General features: G+C 42.2%; 1 protein-coding gene and 1 long non-coding RNA gene across 2 annotated transcripts in view; one reads left to right on the top strand and one right to left on the bottom strand.

Moving 5' to 3' along the window:
- The window catches only part of LOC142600977 (uncharacterized), a 523,379-nt gene that overhangs the window by 126,121 nt on the left and 377,242 nt on the right, over positions 1–20,016 (bottom strand). The window lies entirely within an intron of this gene.
- REV3L (REV3 like, DNA directed polymerase zeta catalytic subunit) overlaps positions 1,720–20,016 on the top strand; it is a 125,012-nt gene continuing 106,715 nt past the window's right edge. Inside the window, exon 1 of the mRNA XM_075747903.1 lies at positions 1,720–2,415. Within this exon, the coding sequence (XP_075604018.1) occupies positions 2,277–2,415 (139 nt within the window). The 5' untranslated portion in view covers positions 1,720–2,276. The remainder of the gene's footprint in view (positions 2,416–20,016) is intronic.

Here is a 20,016-nt window from a genome sequence, read left to right as displayed (position 1 = left end):
CAATGAAAATAGTTTGGGTTTTAACCCTATTTCTACTACTTCTGTGACGCAAGATTTCCTGATGACTAGGTAGTTTGACTTTTTTTTCTGTTTGCATAAAAATGAGTTTAAGGAGGAAAACAGATGTGAGCTAGAGAAAATAAACAGCTTACAAAGAAAGAGTAGGAAACCAGTTACCCCTGAGTAGACAGGCAAGCTTCCTGTTCATTACAATGAAAAAATGAAGGGTAGCAACTGCCTGACCTGTCTTTGTTCAAATCTAAAACCAAAACATATGTAAGCAAAATGTGAAACATATGTTTTACATATTGGACTTTTGTCAGGTTTTATAGATTGGTACGTTTGTCTCATATCATCCAGTCTTGCACGCATATGTAACAATATAATTCTAAGTATATGTAAGAATATTTGGCCTTTTTATAGGCTGACCTTCCATGCTGCCGTTTCGATATTTGCTGTGGGTTTTTTTCCCTCAAATCCTCAGCTCTGAGACAAAGAGACCGCAACCAGAATCCTAACTCAAGGTTTTGGTTATCATTTTAAATGCAAACCCGCACAAGAGAGCTTGAAAACACAAAATAGGCTCTCCTAAAGGCCCAAGGACCAAGTAAGAAAAACCTAAATCCTCGTAAATTTTACCCAAATTCACGACGGGGGGCAGGGAGGCACCTAGTTCTAAAGACTCGCTTCCTCCCGATTAAGGCAGGTCTCTGAGGGGCTATCTCGCCCACTTCTGCCAGGGTTCAAGAAGTAGGGGGCCTGGCCCCGGCCTGGGGGCACCCCTCCCCAGCCAGGCAGGGCCCCGGGTTGCGGCCTCAGAACCGCGGTACGACAGGAGACCGCTCCATCACCCCCGCCAGGTAACGGCGCGGGCAGCTCCCAGCCCGACCTTCATTCCCGGGTCGCAGGAAGGTAACAGGCAACCATGGGGAGAGGGGCGGCCGCGGGGAGAGCGAGAGGGGAGGAGCGCCACGGTGGAGCACGCCGCGAAGAAGGGGGACGAGGAGGCCGCTGACGCGGGGCTGAGCGGCCCGGGGGGCGGCGGGGAGGCTGCGAACAGGACGCGGCCGCGGCCCAGCCCCCGCCGCTCCGCCGCAGCGCGCCCGGCCCCGCCCCGCCGCCACCCGCGCGCTCGGCAACAGCACCAACCGCCGCCGCCGCCGCCCTTCTACGGGCCTCGCCTTCCCCGCCCCCCCCTCCCCGCAAGCAGGGACCGTCACAACCAAAGGGGGCGCCGGCTTCAGCGGAAGCGCTACCTGAGCTGTGCCGCTACGCCCCCGCTTCCCCCTCCCGCGACCCCGCGACTAACGGCGGCTGGAGGCTTCCCCGTCTCCCTCCTCGCCCCCTTCCCTGCCGCCCCCATTTTTTTATTTTTATTTTTTCGCCCCTACAGCGCGCGGAGACTCACCTTCCCCCAACGAGGCGGCTCGGCATCCAAAATGGCGGCCGACCCAGCTTAACCCCATCGTGTCCCAGCAGCGCTCCCTCCCCGCCCCAACCCGCCCCATCCGCGGCTCGGGATTCCGCAGCCTCACCCCAGCCCGCGTGGCCGATCGCCGAATCACCGAGGCTCCCTCCTCCCCCCCGTTCCGGTGGCGAGGAGGGGGGGAAGCAGGTTAAGCATTGGAAAGATTTCCCCCACTCCCACGCACACTCGCGCCCTGTCTGCTGAGCCCGCTCGAAAGACGGGGGGGGGGGGGGGGAGGGGCGGGCGCGTGTGTGTCGCGAAGTGACACCTCCCCGCCAGTTGCACGCACTCCCCTCCCCCCAACACACGGCCCGTCCACCTCCCCGTTCCCCCAATGGTTGCGTCCGTGACATCATCATCATGGCAACAACAGCTGCAGCCCGGAGCCGGGGAGCTGCTGCTGCCGCCGTCGGGCCCCTGGTGCTGCGGGGGGACGGGCCCGCGCTGCCCGTGAGGCGCACGCGGCCGGCCGGGCTCTAGAGCCCGCGGGGCGCCCCGGCCGAGCGCGCACTGCCGCGCACGCGCCCGGAGGAGCAGCAGCAGCAAGAGGAGGCGGCGGCGGCGGGGGGGGAGAGCGCGAGCGAACAGCGACAGACAGAGAAGGCGCGTGCGAGAGCGCGCGCTTGTGTGTGTGTGTGTGTGTGTGTGTGTGTGTGTGAGGCTGTGCGCGCGCCGGCGGGGCGTGCGCGCGGGCGGGCGAGGAGAGGCAGGCGGGGGTCTGCGCTCGCTCGCTGCGGCGGGGGGAGCCGTGCGGGCTCCGCGCTCGCTCGCTCCCTCAGTGCGTGCCTCGGTGGCGGCGGCGAACAACATGTTCTCAGTGCGGATCGTGACTGCCGACTACTACATGGGCAGCCCGCTGCCCGGCCTGGATCCCTGCCAGTCCCACTTCCGAGAGGCCCCGACTAGGCGGGTGCCCGTCGTTAGAGTCTTCGGCGCCACCCCTGCAGGTAAGGGACCCCCGTCGCCGTCGGCCGGGCGGGGACGGCTCCGCTGCGGCGCGGGTCCTGCTGGCGCCGGGGCAGCCGCCGGCCCCCCCGCGGCGGAGGCAGCGGCAGCTCCTGCTCTTTGTGGCTGGGTCGCGCCCCCCCCCCCCCCCCCCCGCTGCTGCGGCGCGTCTCACCTGCCAGCGGCGGTTGTGAGGGAGCGCGCCGGGCCCAGCCGGCCCCCGGCGCCGCGGGGCAATGGCGGGCGGCGAGGAGGGTACCTGCCCCGGGTGTCCCCGTGGGGGAGCCCGGCAGCCGCCGCCGCGGGTGGAGGTGTCGTATCGCGTCGTGCACCCCGCCCGCTCTCCCTCCCTCCCCGTCCGGTGGCAGTGGGGGGCTGCGGGGCCGGGCCGCAGGTGCGGGCCGGGGCCGAGGGGCCGCGGTCGCCTAGGCTTTGTGCGCGACGCGGCCGGCGTGGGGGCTGCCCCGAGCGAGCGGCGGCAGCTGTGCAAACACTGGGGGCAGCCGCCCGCCCCTTGTCCCCCACCCCCATAAAGGGCAAGGTAACGGCGTGTGGGTACGGGGGGCGAAGGCGGCACACCGGGAGGTGTGTGTCTGCGGGGCGAATGGGTTCGCGTACAAGGGGAAACCTTTGAACGTAGTCACAAGTGAGACTTCTGCAGTACTTAAGAAGTGGGGGGTTTGTGTTGATCTTACGCTAGCGTGGTACAAATCGTGTAAAACGGTAGGCATTGGTGCTGCACTGCAGAAGGGAACGTCCTAACCGCTGGCCACATGTTGCCCCCTGAGACTCCCTAATGTCACATCCCACTTCTTCATTGCCTCTTCTCTGTGGACTCATGGTTAAAGTCTTCCCACATCTCAAGTATGTTTCTGACCATCAGAACAAATTTCTAGCAGATTTAATATTTAGGAAAATGAATTTAATATTTATTGTAGTTTACCCATACATTAAATATTAAGTTGGAAAAAATGCCCTGTTCTTTGAGATGTTTGATATGTTAACCATCATTGCTTGTGATCCCTTTATACTGATATTGTGTAATGCTGACCTTGGGAATTAAGGTATTACTGCATATTTTATTGACTTACATGTTGAAAATTAGGTATTGGTATATACATTAAATGTTAGACAAGACAAAAAGCGTGTAATAAAAAAGCACAATAATGGTATCTTTCCCTTCACCCAGTTATTATAGTAGAGCAGATTTATTTTGTTGGATTTTCTTTTTTAATATAGAATTATCTGTCTGTTCTCTTGTTTAGGCACAGAGGAATGTGAGATATTAAAGCTGTTGTGATCTGATACATCTACAGCTCCAAATTATTAACTGGATGAGTGGGATTAATAGATACAATATTGAAATAGTGGGACCTATTTTATTGTAGTTCTAATTTTGCATACAAAAGAGATATTATGTAATAATATTTATGTAATGGCATGAGTAACTATTTCATTATTAAAAAATGTAGAGCCCGAGGTTGTCTGGCAGGTAGCAGGCTTTCTGTGCGTGCGTGTGGTTAACTCATTAAGGCTTATTTTCTTTTAAGAAAATGTTAGGCTATGCCATATCATGAATGTGGCATCATAAAGTAAACAGTGAAGTAGTTTAGTTGTCCAGCTATTAAGAACACAGTAGGAAATCCCTGGCTTCCTAAACCATAAACTTTAATATTAGTTTGCATAATAGAAGCATTTCTAATTTGTCTTGGTTAGAGAAGACACTTCACTGCTGTCTGCAAAGGAAGTGTGACTTGGCTATCTTCTATTTATTTCCTTGTTAAACTTTTTAATGGCTTCTTTTCCTTTCTCCACCTTTAGCAATGTTTGCTAATAAGCTTCAAGAACTTCTTATTACATCTCTGCATTTTTTTTTTAAAGGAGACAAATGTAATTCTGTCTCTTTTCAGAGGTGTTGGACCTAAGCAGTCATTGTCAGAAGAACTGTATGTGACTTGAGAGAGGGCTATCCAATCACTTACTTGAGAGTTGAAATACAAAATTAAGTATAATAATTTACATCTACATTGACATTTTCTTTGAGGAAAAAGAAATAGTAAAACCAACTTCTAATATACTGTATAAGACAATGGGATGTACTTACTATTTGGCTTGCAGGCAGTGTGATGCTTGTCTTCGCTTGAGTTGGTCTGGATAAGAATAACCCTTTTTCATTGGGTTTAACGTGTGTGTCTTGCCTGCGGGAAAGGTGCTCAGTTGCCATGATGCCTACATGACAGCAGACCTCTATGTGTGGCTGCCTCACCTCCGGCATGATTAGCTCTGCATGAATCTTAGTATGTTTAAAGCTGTGTGTCCATGCTGTGCAGCTAATTGGGAGTCAGGTTCAGAACAGACTCCAGATCCCACCTGCTGAGTGAAGGGGGATTGATTGGTATGTGGAAGTGGCTTATGCAGATGTTTGGAAGGTCAAACGTCTAGCAGCACTGTGTCTTGTGTCTAGTATCAGCTATGGATGTTGGTTCTGAAGGCACCCAGCTATTCTTTCTGCCCCTTCTTCTGGAGGTATTGTGCTCAGTGAGGTATATGAATGGCAAGGATTGCCAGCGTTCTTATCTTTGAGGGCTTTTATGTAATTCTGTACTCAACAATTGATTTGTAAAGGTTTGCTTGTACAATCTATAAAACTAAAGTGTTTTGCGGTATCGTGGTTGGGGAGGTAAAAACCAGAGTTTTAATTAAAAATAATGGAAGAATAAACTCCTAGAATGGACTGTGTTGGCAAGAACGTTTGACAGCTTCTTTAGGTATTTTGAAGAAGAAATCTCATTATATTTGGCAAGACTGCAGTTCATCTCTTGATGTCCTACATCTTTACGTAATAAGAGCTTGAAAGGCAAGGAATCAGTATTTTGTTTAAGCCCAAAGATCCACCGCCTATTTTCTGTTGGTCTGTGAAATACAAAGAGTAAAATTCTGACTACAATAGCAAAAGTGAAGCACTACTAGAATTTATGTTTGAATGCATCTTAGCTGGTTGAGCCGGTTTGTTCCATTTTAGCCATTTGGTGCTTGAAGCAGACTGGCATGTCTGTTGACATAGTGATTTGGACTGTGCAAGTATAATTTCAGAAATGCTACAACACTGCCATGGTGGTAATACAATGAACGCAGTGTTAAATTCATGCTTTGTTGTATAAGAGGGTAGATATTATTTGATATAGTAGTCCTTGTATCTCTAAAGGAGCCTCGTAATATTGCTGCTTATATTTAAAAACAATAGGTTTTAATTTATTAGGTAATGTGCAACTATGAAACAAAATTTCATTATCTACTCGGGCAGTATTTCTTTTCTGCTAGCTAGCAATTTTTGTAAATGCTTTTTATAAAAAAAGAACCTTTGAGAAATTGCAAGGCCTGTTTATTAGAGTGAAATCATAATGAAAATTGAATTTTCTGTTTACATATGGCCTTTTGTTTAATTGGTAATTCTTGAAATTGTCATTCTTGTTGCTAAGTTGTAGTGTATGGAGGTATCAGAGTCTTCATTTCTTTCCTACTTGCTTTTGGGTATTTCAAGTTCTTGGAGTCTTTCCTCAAGATTTCACTGACCCACTTCAAAATAAGTATGTGAATGCTCAGTTGGGTGTTTTTGTCAGGTGCTTATTCAACTGCAGGAAGATAGAACCAAACTGTAAATCCATCCATAAAGAAATCGGGGTGAGACTAGATGTCATGTTGGGGGAGACATTAACAAACAAGCTGAGGTTGCTAAATTATCACTTCACTTAACAAGACTAAGTGCAAGTAGCTGAGGACAGTAATCCTAAACCGCATACAAGATACCTGTTAGTGTATGGTAATGAGTATTGTAAAACAAATAGTCGAAATGTTTTTAAAAATGAGAATTCCAATTTAGGCAGAAAGATTTCTGATTTTCCGATTTGGGCCAGAGAAGAGGCTGTTTTGAAGTTACTCTTGCATGCTTTTGATTACGAGTTTTTCTGAGGCTAAGTGTAATTTATAGTAGGGGTTTGCAGTCAATAAATCTGAATATGTTTCAGGTAGACATCTTAAGTTCGGTAGCTTCACCTCCCCTTGGTTTTCCAAGGGGAGGGTGGGGAAGCAAAGGCAAATATTCCAGCTCAAATCTGGCTCCCTTCCAGCAGCAGTAGCTCTGGTAAGACTCAGTGAGGGAGCCTGCTTATCTTCTTTCTTCTGTTCTTCCCTCTTTCCCCCTTCACTGACCTGTCTAGGCTGTATATCTGATCCCATCACAGTGTCTTTCTCTGCTCCGTTGCTGCTCACTTGAGAAGGAATGAGCTCATTGCAGGAACTTGCTGCTTTCTATGCTCAGCTTGTGATAAACTTTTTTCTCTCCTCATTTTCACTACCATTTCAGACGCTGTTGTCCTGCAATGGTCATTCCCTGTAGCCTCCTCGGTTTGTTAGCCAATGTTCACAGCTGAGCATCGTTCCAGTTGCTGCTACTTCCCATATTTCATTTCTCAGATGTGAGCACTTCTTATTAAGTCTTCCATTCCCTTCTGTGGCCTCATAGTGAGGGCATGAGGATGCAAAATAGGATACAGCCATTGTGGTGAGGCTTATGTCTCTGCCTTACCTTTTCATACCCTCTCCCAAAATATTCCAGTGTACAGCTCTTGATAGGGGGTTATTCTGTGGAGTGCAGCATGGCCTAGAAGATTTTCATCATTGTACAGTGTAGCTCCACTTCCAGCATACCATTTCTGCATCTTGCATGTGCAGGCTTCTTGTACTTCTGAAGAGCTATTTGAAAAATACCTTGGTGTCCGTTTGCTTCTCTTTTCTCCAGTGGTTTACAGCTTCTGTGAGATGTGAATAGGGCTGAAGTAGGAATGAGGAATTTGAGATAATGTGTTTATTCTGAGACTGTTTTCAACGTTCGGGTTCCATCAATGATGTGATTTGAGGTCATTAGCCTGTAACTTACCTGGTTCTTAAAAGGATGTGTTTTCTAGTGTGTTGTAGGTGGGGTTTGGGTTTTTGGGGGTTTTTTTAAGAATCTTTTCCCCTTTTTGGGGTAGTTGTTACATACTTTGTATAGATTGTCTGCTGAGTTGTTTGAGCAATGAGAAGCTGCCTGAATAAATTATGAGATTCTGCTCTGCTGACATGAAACTTGTTAAGTAGCCAATTTAGTACCCATGTATATATGGCTTGCTTTAATTCTATTTTTAAAATAAACCTTAAATACTCTGACAAAATTGATGTTCTAACTAGAATCCAGGTATTGATTTCATAACCATTCTTCTGTTTGCTACTGTAGAGTACCTTTTGGTCAAGTCACTGAATATATCTGTGCATTTGTAATTCAGTCAAAAAAATACATGTATAACTGACACTATGTGCTTAGAACTCCATCAGCTGCAGACTTCAAAGTGTTTCACAAAGTAGCTGCATCTATATTGGGTCTAATACATACCTTGGGACTGATTTTTATGATCATTGCCCCTGGAAGTAGATTAACAACTTCTCTATCTCAGCTACAACTTCCAGTTCTCTTACATACTTCTTAAGGGTGCTGTTTGGCTGCTTGTTGAAATATCTTCTTTTTCAGTGTGTAAAATTGAACCTCCTCAAAATAACACACTAGCCTGAAAATAGTTGTCTCTCTTATTTTTACCAGAGTAGCACATGCATATCATAACTGAAGTTGGCAGGATTAGACAATGTGTAAACACTCAGTGAGAAACAGCTCCTGCGTAGTAATTTTTGCAGTGTGAGTAGACAAGACAAATCTCTGGAAGAAGGAAACAGGTGTGATAACACCATGCTATCTATTTCTTCTCAGTCTCTTGTTTCAGAGTTCTATTGATCATTTAATACCCTGTTCTGCTAACTGTTGTCATTACCCTGCTTTTGTCCTTTACTCTTGATTGACTTGATTGACCTCTATGTGCAGTGGGCCTCTGAGAAGGATGATGATGATAATGAAACTGTAACCATTTGGAAAGAGGCAGGATGAACACTCACACTAAAGATTTACAGTGAATGTTTGGTCTCACAGATGAAGCAGCTGAAATCTTTCAGAATGATTGCACAGGGTCACTGGAGATTCAGTCTCCATGTTAAGGGAGATCTGCTGATCAAAATCTCAAAAACAACTGATGAACTTGCTTCTTCCTCTCTGTCTGCCATGTCATATGTACTGTCCCTGTGTGTTACAACTGTGTGCAGTTTTTAAATTCCTGTATATGTCTCCTCTATATTACATTTATTCTATGGGGAAAACTTGTTTTACTATCTATTGAATTGCTATCTCACATTTCAGGAAAATGTTCTTGACAGACAGCAAGCTATACCAGTGTAAAGAAATGAATGGATTAGCTTAGGGTCCCTCATCAAATCAATAGCAGAACTGATAGTACAATGAAGAAGCTACTGTCTACAAGCAGTGTTGTTTCTGTGCTACTACCATACTCAATAATAAATTAATGTAAACAATAAATAATCTTCTTTTACATGTTGACCAAAGCCATAGTTGTGGTAACAATGATAACATTAATGCCTAGGCTTGATTAACAAGGTCCAGGGACTAGTTGCAAAGATCTGCCATGTAATCTGTATAGTTAGGCTGTAATTGCACTGTTACTCATGATGCCTACATGTATTCTGGTGACACAAATAATTTTGAGGAATGCAGTGGAATAATCAACTACATGAGCTTGCAAACAGGCAGTATTTTTCTGCCTGTGGTACTGTTACTTTAAGACTGAGGTAGAGCCCAAGATATACAAGAATCTAAACAAATACCAGAAAAGTTTGTACTAGATATAGGAACTGTATGAAATGCCACTGTTTGCATAGGCTTCATTTAGACATGTTTGTTAAGGTTCTTTTCTTTCAAGAGCTGCTTTTTATTACAGAGGAGTTAAAAGGTGTGTAGAAGGTTGTGGGTTTTTTGGCAGGACATTTAAATAAAACTTGACACTTGCTGGCTGGGGTATGCCGTATGGCTTATTAGGGAACCATTTGATATCTGTGTGCTGCAGCCTTTCTGTGATCAGCATGCAAACGGCCATTTCGGATAACTTCTTCCCCTACTCATATATATGCAGTCCATCATGTTGACTGCATGTTTATGAGTACACATTATGTGACCTTCGTGTACATGGGCATGCCTTCTTGGATTCTCAGGTAGTGTCTCAGTCATTGTGCTTGGAGATACTCAAAAGCCATTTGGATGTCACCCTGGGCTACCAGCTATAGGTGACCCTGCTTGAGCAGGGAGTTTGGACCAGGTGACCTCCAGAGGTCCCTTCCAACCTCAACCATTCTGTGATTACTGAGATTACACTTGTCGGCAGAGTGTCCAGGTGCTCTGTACAGCTTATGTCCGGGTAAACACAGCTGCATCCAAATGGTATGGAAAGGTTGCCACATGGCTGTCTTTTAAGTTTATTACCCTACAGTTATAGAAGTTACTGGAAGGTTTTGGCATTGTTAGTGAAAACTGGTTTAGATTTGGGCAGAAGAAGAAGAAAAGAAAGAAAATTCACTATGGAGACCATTGCAAGGCTGGATTTCTCCCTCAGTGACAGATTCTTTTCTTGAAAATTACAGAGAAAGTAGGAGCAGCCACTGCTTATTTACATTCAAGATGTGCCTCTGTAGTGTTTGCTGACTAAACCAGTGTTTACTACAGCAAGTCTGTATGTCCTATTTTAGGCGCAATATCAACATGCGGTACTCGGTGCGAATATTGAAAGGGCTGTGGAATGTTGCACCTAATCCATAATACTTGGCATTACTCCTCAGGGGAGGTTTACAATACAAGTTTTCTGAGTTTTGTATAATGAGATGTATAATGAGTCTTTCATTTTGTGTTTTAAACTACCTAGGTGGGTTTCTGTATAGCACAGATCTTATTAAGCAGTGGGAATTGGAAACTGATTCAGCCTTCACTTCTGCAGGTACTGCCTTCAGATCAGTAATGAACAAATTTTTATTGCTGCCCCCCATTATATTTATTATCCAAATGAGGAGGTTATTTTCTGGAGTTCTCAGTATAGCAGCTTCTATATTTCCTTTTAAAAAGCTACCCATTTAACCTAGCCAAAATGTTACAAAAGATTTTCATTGCAGATGAATCTTCCTTCACGTTCTTGTGTGTTTTATCCATTGACCATTAAGCAAATGATTTTGTGGCTTTCACATTTGTAAGCAGTGAAACCTGTTTTACTGTTTGTAGGAAATTAGAAGAGATTACAGCCAGTTTCTTACACTGAGGTAAAATGAAACTTTTTTTATAAATACTTGGTATCAAATATTTTAATTTTTGAGCTGCTTGAATTAGCTTTGTAGAACTGAGGCTTAGCCATCTTTACTGTGGTAAAAACAACCCACTTCTGCTGTGAGTAGTATCTGTTTGTCTATTTCCTACAACAGAAGTGTGTTTTTACCCTCAGATTAATGTTGAGGTTGGAAGGGACCTCTAGAGATTGTCTGGTTAGTCCAAATGCCCTTTTCAAAGCAGGGTCACTTACACCAGCTCCAAGGATGGAAATGCCACAATGTTTCTGAGTAAGTTCCAGTGTTTGACCACCCTCATGGTAAAACAAAACAAACAACTGGGAGGCCCTTTGCCTCTTGTCCATTCATTGGGCACCACTGAGGAGAGTCAGACTCACTCCTTTTTAGTGCTTTCTATCAAATGTTTATACACATTGATAAGATCCTTCTCCCTGTCCCCAATCCTTCTCTTGAGGCTACAAAATCCTGGCTCACATCGTCTTAATCAGGCCCATGGCCTGGCTCCAGTACGTCCATGTCTGTCTTGTACTGGGGAACCCAGACCTGGATCCAGCACTCCCAATGCATCTCACCAGTGCTGAGTAGAGGGGAAGCGTCATGCCCCTTGACCTGCTGATGTTCTCCGGACACTGTTGGCTGCCTTTGTGGCTGAGGCACATTGCTAGCTTATGTTCATCCAGGACCCCAGGTCCCTTTCTGCAAAGCTAATTTCCAGACAGTCTGCCTCCAGCCCATAGTGATGTATGGAGTTATTCCTCCCCAGGTGAGGACTTTGCATTTCCCCTTGCAGGGCTTCATGAGATTCCTCTCTGCCATTTCTCCAGCCTGTCAAGGTTCTGCTGAATGTCAGCACAACCCTCTGGTTTATAAGGCACTCCAAATCTTATCTGCAAACTTGCTGAGGGTGCACCTGTTCAATGTCCATGTCATTATGAAGATATTAAATGATATTGGCCTCAGTATTGACCTCTAGAGTACACCACAAATGACTGGCCTCTATGTTCCATTATTGCAAGGCTGCTTATCCTCACTTAAGTTTAATTTCTCTCCCCGCTGCATAACAGTCAAATCTGTTTTGGAGCTCTCCAGTGTGTTTTGTTACCTCTTTTATTTTTTTTAACATGTCATCCTCTGAGGTGAAAGTATATGCACTTCATTTCATATCTGATTGCAGCAAGGTTTGTTTTGTAGCATTTATAAAACTTGTATATAGATATTTTGGGTACGGCACAACTATGTAAAAATAATAAATCCTGGGTCTGTTTTCTGGTTTTTGATGGTATGTTTTACCTGAACAGAAAACACAGGAATGATGTAAAATAACTGAATATAAGTCATCATTTCCCTAAAAAGGTGTTCTGTATCAGAAAAGCAGTTTTAAATTGTCCCATGTTTTCCTTACTTCAGAAAAGTGGCATATGTTGTGCATAAAGTACTTTAACTTGCCATGGTAGTTCAGGTCATTCTTGATTATGCTTTTTTACCAATAGTTCTTAAGGAACTTGTGCATTCACACGTATGTTTGTAAGCCTGCAATTCCAATGCAGCAATTAATTTAGTATCTTTACAGTCTAGATTCCTGTTTTGAGTCTGATGCATTAAAAAAAACAAACCCAAAACTCACCAGCAAACCCCTCCACTTTAGAATAGATGGGAATAACAGGATAAAGTTCTGCTAAGCATTTACAGATTGTGCCAGCATGTCAGGTTTTGGCGAGCTTGTGTTCTTATGCCAGCAGTTGGAAACCTAATCAAGGAAATAAATAGTCATTTTTAACCACTGCTATATTAAAGATGAAAGACTTAAGAACAGAAACCAGTTGTTTTAGGTGGTGTGCAGATAATGATGGATAGTCCTCACTCCAAAAAAAATTACATTCTGTATAAACAGAGCATTAAAAGGTGTAGAAAGAGTGATATGTTATGAAAACAGATGGCATGGCAATATTGTTAGTCATTATTTTGAAGTGGAATTTTGTAGGAGGGATTGCCTGAATGGAAAAACAGGAGGAGGGGAGGATGTGTTGAAAGGAAGGCTGGGAACGGAAAGGAATATGTAGAGCATGTAAGGTGAGCTGGGGAGGAGGAGTTGGAGGAAGGAGAGTGCTGAGAGCCAGGGCTGCGGAAAATATTGATGGTGGAGTTGGAACAACAGGGACCAGTTATTGAAGGCGGCTCCCTTTTGGTTTCACTTGCTTTGGCTCATGGGGCTGATTCATCCCCTGGAATTTCTTATCTCCAGACTTGTGGCTGGAAGTAGATGAGGTGTTTCGTGAGGTTTATTGCTCTGTGCAGTGGGAGAAGAGAGAAAGAAAACAAAGTCCCCCCCCAACTGAGAACCGTCCAAGAGGTGTCAAATGTAGCAGGGAACTACAGTGTTCTCATGAGCACTGTGCAGTTTGTAAGCATGTTTTGTGTTGCTTGCTTTCATGAAAATTTGTGTTGTTATTTTTAGGTTAAGGGATGTGAAAATGTCAATAAAACAAATTCTAAATATCTGGTGTTCATCTTCCTAGTGTATCGGTAGAAATAGACTAAAACCAGCCAGACTTCAATCTTGACTCTGCAGTGTGATGCATACACAGGGAAATACACCTTTTGCTGGCAGAGAAAGATAGGTGGGCCTGTATAATGTAGGTGCATATGTGGCAGATTTAAAAAACAGAATAAAAACCAAACACAGTGAGACACAGGTCACTTCTTCAACTGCTCATCTGTTCTTTAGTGTAAATGGGCTTTCTGTAGCCTGTTTATTTATCATGTTCTTCAGTTGCTTCCATAAAAATCTTAATTGTTTTGTGTAAGCTTGATCTGTTGAAAGAAAACCTTAGCAACATCTTACTCTTTTTCAAGTTAGTCTTTTGGTTTTTTTGGTTTTTTTAGAATGTCATTCTCTTATGGAAACCACAAGCAATGCAATATTTTAATCTTATTTATAATTTGGCTTCTGTAGCCATATGACTCATAGTAAACCAATTAATTTCACTGAGTGTTTGAATTCTATAGTATTTAAAGGATGAGTGATTGCATTTTTTTTTTAACTTGTAGTACCCTCATGACCAGGGACTTGGTATTTTGATAGCAGAACATGGACGATGAGAGGCTGGAGCTTATGCATTTGACAATAAAGTTGTGGAGATAAACGGTGAAGGAAAAATAACAGTATATCAGAGTAGAGTTGGCCAGAGACTCTTTAGTAAGAAATTGGTTTAGGAGGAAACCTGGTTACTAAGATTGCAGTGTAGTGCTTTTATTATCCGAAGATGTATAATTTGCTATACAAGGGTCAGGAGAAGCACAAGTAATGTTTAAAACTGAGTAGTACAAAACTTTGGCTGTTTTTACAGCTGCTCTGCAGCAGCCATCAGTGAAAACTTAAAGCTTGATTGTACAGTCAAATCTTTGCACATACCTCTAAGATAGATTGATGAGTTTTCAAATCCAATAGCTAGCATTTTTTTCTTTTATATTTAGTTAATTATTTAAAAAAATTTATGGTGTGCAGTATTGAGCAGGAGTTTCTTTGTGCAAGAATTTGATACAGCAACTGTCACATTGCATAAATGTTGCTTTCTGAAGCCATCTGATATTTGGCTTGTGTTAGGACAAATGCAGTGTGGTTATTTCTTAGTGCTTTTACACTAGGAACTCAGAATTGTGGGAAAGGGGGAAGAGGAGGGGAAAGACTGATGCAATATACTTGCTGAGCTGAGGAGGTTTGGGGGGGGTGTTTGGTTGGGGTTTTTTTTAATGGAGGTAGACTCAGTCTGTTGTCCTCAAATAATTGGGTTCTTTGTTAGCACAGTGTAATTGAGGTTTCAACTGTTCAAAAGCAGAAAATAACTTACTGTTTCAGAGTGTTTTGTGAGCTGCTTATTGATGCTGTAATGAGTAACTAAAGAAGAGTAAATGATTTTCTACCAGTTGTGTGTTCTGAAATACTGCATGCACTGAAGCTCTGCAGAAAAATTCTGCTGTTTCAGTTCATCAAAACAGCAAAAAAGGATACTGTGAGTACTGGAGGTAGTATATTCATGTGAGGATTACAGGGAGAGACATAGATGAAGAGAAAAAGGAAAAAATAAAACTTGGGGAATTAGAAGTCCAATTAGTGTTCCAGCTAAGGAATAAACTATGCAATCCTAGTTGTGATTACTGTTAGAATACTAATAAATTATTTTTTAAAGTACAATTTTTCTTTCCTCCTTGTAGTGCTTGTATTCTCTCTATTTTTAAAAGAAATGCGAGAACTAAATGTAGTTCTGTGTAGTGTCTTAAAAAATCACTTTATGAAAGAAAACAAGATCGCATATTCCCAAGTACAGCAGCTGTTTTGCAGCATCTGATTACAATGATTGTTTTTTTCAAAGCACTGTGTTTTAAGTGGTGTCTAATTTGAATGTTCAATGTATTGTGATTATTAATACATAATATAAAGGAACTTTATATTCTCTGATATTATTGTTTGCAAGCTAGGATTGGAATTGAAAGGAAAGAATGTGAGGGTTTTTGTATGCAAGGAAGCAGTCTTTTTAACCTGTTGGGTTGTTTTGGTTTTGATTAGTTTTCAGTTGACCAACAGAATTCATCACCGTGATACATTACATATTTTACAAGGAGAAAAGTGTTTTTTCATCAACCTATGTTCTTGTAGCTGCCAGCATTTAGAACAAGGAAATCTCCCAAGTTGATATTGGAGGCTAGCCATGTAAAAGGATAAGGCGCCAACTGCATGAAGTGTTGTTTTTCTGGCAAATAGCTTCTGTGTATGCTCATCCCTAGCTCAGAAGTAAATCTGATATGAGGTAGTTTCTGCTTTTGTGAGTTAGTTCAAGCTTAGCTATGAATTCATGAAGCATAGGTCACATCTGTAGTGAAAATTGTTGCTCTTTGACTGTTTTTGTAGTTGCACAGTAAGGTCAAGAGCTCTTTTTTCCATTCAGGAACTTCAGTCACATTTTAAAATAAGCTAAATTGCAACTGGACATCATTGTCTCTCATTGCCAAGCTGTATGTTGAACTATTTAGCTTTTAAAAAGGCTTCTGAAAATCATCTCTCATGAGGCTTAGTGGTATTTCCACATAGACCCAATCATAGACAAAAGGCTTTACTCCAAAGTGGGTTTGTAATGGTTGGAATTGTTGTAGTTTTGTATTAGAATTTTCTCAAGCAGTTAAGAAATCTGTTTTTAAAAAAATAAATCAGACATTTTCTACTGTTAGTAAGGAATGTGATGAAAATGGAGTGATCTTTTTCAAAAGTGAGAAATAAACTGATAGAAAAGAAATTGTGGATGCAATTAAAACTCATAATTTCCATTAAGTGAAAGGTGAAAAAAGTGAGAAATGTGGTACATTATGATTGTAATTAATATTTGTTTAGAAATGGGTTGCACTCTTTCCAGTGGGTAGACAAATATTTATATTCCGTAATTGTCTGTTAACAGAGATTTTGATCCCTAGCTGTTGAACAGTAGCAGCCACAATAGCAGGATTAATGTGTCAAAATGTCACATTTAAAGATTTTAGTTAACTTACATGATTTCCTACAACAACAGTATTAGATCTTTCTTTGTTTTAAGACAGTTTCTTAATATTTGAGACATTATTAAAATTTCAAGGGACAATTATTCAGTTGGGTGCAAGAAAGTTTGTCAGTAGATGATCTGGCTAATGTGGTTCCATAACACCAAGACTTAGAATCATAGAATATCCTGAGTTGGAAAGGACCCATAAGGATCATCGAGTCCAACTCCTGACTCCACGCAGGACCAGCGGAATCAGACCATAGGACTGAGAGCTCTGTCCAGACGCTTCTTGAGCTCAGTCAAGCTCGGTGCTGTGACCACTTCCCTGGGGAGCCTGTTCCAGTGCCCAACCACCCTCTCAGTGAAGAACCTTTTCCTGATATCCAGCCTAAACCTCCCCCGTCGCAGCTTCATGCCGTTCCCTCAGGTTCTGTCACTGGTCACCAGAGGGAGGAGATCAGCGCCTGCGCCTTCGCTCCCCCTCGTGAGGAAGCTGTAGGCCGCGATGAGGTCTCCCCTCAGTCTCCTCTTCTCTAGGCTGAACAAACCAAGGGACTTCAGCCTCTCCTCATACGTCTTCCCCTCTAGACCCTTCACCATCTTTGTTACCCTCCTTTGGACACTCTCCAATAGCTTTATGTCCTTTTTGTACTGTGGCGCCCAAAACTGCACGCAGTACTCGAGATGAGGCCGCACCAGTGCAGTCTAGAGTGGGACAATCACTTCCCTAGACCAGCTAGCAATGCCACGCTCGATGCACCCCAGGATACTTGATTTTTTCAAAAGTATATAATATTCACAATTCCTATAAAATTTCTATAATATTTCTGGTTACCTTCAGGAGTTCCACCCTTACAGTAATTTTTTAATAGAAATGTGCTCCAAATGTTTTTCTTTAGAAACAGTAATTTGAGTCCTATGCTTTTTCTAATGCATAATTGTCAAGGGTGGTTACTTATTTGTAGGAGAAAATAAGCAGAACTCACAGGCTCATTTGTGAGAACGTGTGAGGTTAAGTTTTTAGTTCTTTATGACTGTAATTTTTAAGTGATTGCTATTTTTCATGCAGCCATAATTTAAGGGTTTTTTTGTCTCCACAACTTGCCAGTTCATGTCCTAAACAGAATTTTATACATCAAGACCTGAAAACCTGATAATAGCAAGATAAATCAAAAGACTTGCCATATCAAACCGCTGCCCTTTTAAGCAATATCTCTGTTGTTTGGCTATTATTTTGTACTTTTACTAATTAGAGTTATTTTGAATTGGATTAAACTCTTGCAAGAGAATAATTCAAGTTGGCCTTTCAAGATTATGTTCAGATTGAAAGCTGAGAATCACGTGCAGAACCTTTGCAAAGACATTTGACTTTTCTTTCATTTAATTCTACTCCTGCAAAGATATTTTTTGAGTGTTTATCACATATATATACTGCATGACTGCATTTCTGTCTGAATGCCATGTATGCAGTTAGTGAATGATTTTGTGCTGTAAAATACTTAAGTAATTCTTAATTTGGTATTATAGATGTGGAATCAAGACTGAGGAATTGAATTACTTGTGCAAGGTCACGAGGGGTTTGAAGTGGGATTCATCCTCCTTTTCTTGCCTTCAGGTGTCTTAATCACAAGACCATAATTTAAGATGATATGCACCAGTGCTTCTAAGAATTCGTCACAAGATATGTACCTTTATGCCATAATATTGTGTGCAGATTTATATAGCTCAACTAATGAGCAATAGACTGGAAACAGACATTGTAAAATATGTATTGAAAAGTCATAAAACAAAAGCTGTTCTTAAAAGGTTGTATTTTGAGGTGAACTAAAGATGGCTGTGTTAGTCACATTCAGCTTATTTCATTAAAGTTTATGCTTCTTTATCACATGTTGAGAAAGATTTTGAGTATTTTGTACTGATAAGTGATTTCAAAGACTCACAGCATAGTGTTTTGTTTTCTGAAGATTAAGGTTTTGACTGTGCTGTGTCCTCCAATGTTTTTGAACCATATTCAAATACAAGTCTGCATATGTGCTAGTGCACTTCCACTCTCTGCAACAATTGTTTGAAGGATAGTCCCTGACATAGTTTGGCTCGCATAGTTCCTTTCTTAAAAAAAAAATAAAAAAAAAATATCCTGGACAGGGAAACTTGGCAGACAGTCATATTGGAAAATAATAAACACGACTCTGCCAGAAGTGTTTGAATTTGTTACAGTCATCTGGTCTGGACTAGTAGCTGCTTAGAGATCTATGAATAGCAACAGTAGAGGCAGAGGAGCAATTTTTCTACAGGCGTAGGGTTGAAATGATTCTTATTTGGAAGTCTGCCTTTGTCATCAAAGAGTTAGAAACATAGGATTTTTTTTTCTCTTAAAGTTTTTTTTCTGAAAAAAATAATAATATGTACTAGTAAACAGAATTTAAAATTTGCTGGAACATTAATTTTAGAACAGGACAGTGCAGAAACACCCTGGTGACACTGGAGAATGATTTTCTGACCAAACCCAAGACAAAAAATAAATAGCCTTACCTGTGTTTTTAGATCTCGAGGTCTTTTGGTGGTTTCGATGGCAATTCTTTTCTGTTTTTCCTAGAAATAAGGGAATTCTTAGTCTCTTTTAAAAGGCTAGAGCCCCAGAGGTTTTAATTGTCAGCTTCTCTTTAGAGTTGCACAAGACTTCCTATTGCTTTCTCTCAATATAAGGTTTTCAGGTTGTTTTCCCAGTCCACAGCTATCGCTATTAGTACTATGATATAGCGATCACCTGTATGAGAAGTTCCTGTTGGTCTGTGCTTTGATCTTGATGCACTTGAATATATCAAAAGTAAAAAATATAAAGTTAACTTACTAGGATTTGAAATAAACAGTTAAGTGTTGGTCTTACTTATGCAAAATACTTTTTAAGCACAGATTTTTATTCCTGGTTATGGCCTGTTTCCTCCAGTTGTCCAAGTGTTTGAATGCCCACTGGAAGAGTAAGCATTGAAGAGCAGTCTGATGGTTAGGGTGTTAGAGTTCAGATTTTGTTTTTTTCCATCAGTTTCCTGTGAGGCTTTGGAAAGTGTTTCTGATATCTATAAAATATAAAATAAAGTAGAAGAAAAGTCTTAATTTATAAATTAGCACAGTGCTGCACTGGTAATATGGTAATATGATCTAAATAATTTGAATATACGTTATCATATTTTCATCTTTTGGTTTAATTGCAAATAAAAAAATATATCCTTTTCTTCATTTTCCTGAACTTTGCTATCAATATTTCCAGATTCTTTTGTTCTGGATGCCTGAACAAGTTCAAGTGTATCAATTATTGCTTAAACTCATTGTTAATAATCTCATCATTATTTTTCAAAGGGTTGAATTAAACCTTTCTCTCAAAAGGACCAGGAGCTGGGACAGTGAAATAGATTTCATTGTCCAGATTAAAAGTGATACAATTAGTACTGGAAATAGAATGCAAATGCTTCCTAATCTGAAACACGAGCATGGTGGGTTGACTCTGGCTGGGGGCCAGGTGCCCACCAGAGCTGCTCTATCACTCCCCTCATTCACTAGACACGGGAGAAAAAAAGTATAACGAAAAGCTTGTGGGTCGAGATAAGGACAGGGAGAGATTACTCACTAATTATCATCATGAGCAAAACAGACTGAACTGAGAGAGGGAATTCATCTAATTTATTACTAAGCAAAACAGAGCAGAAGAATGAGAAATAAAATCAACTCTTCAAACACCTCCCCCCACCCCTCCCATCTTCCCAGGCTCAACTTCATTCCCAGCTTCAACCTCCGCCCCCCCCAGCGGCACAGGGGGAT

Source organism: Balearica regulorum, chromosome 3 (genome assembly GCF_011004875.1).
Source record: "Balearica regulorum gibbericeps isolate bBalReg1 chromosome 3, bBalReg1.pri, whole genome shotgun sequence".
NCBI lineage: Eukaryota > Metazoa > Chordata > Aves > Gruiformes > Gruidae > Balearica > Balearica regulorum.
The sequence above is the reverse complement of the archived record's forward strand: the minus strand, read 5'-3'. Positions and strand labels throughout refer to the sequence as shown.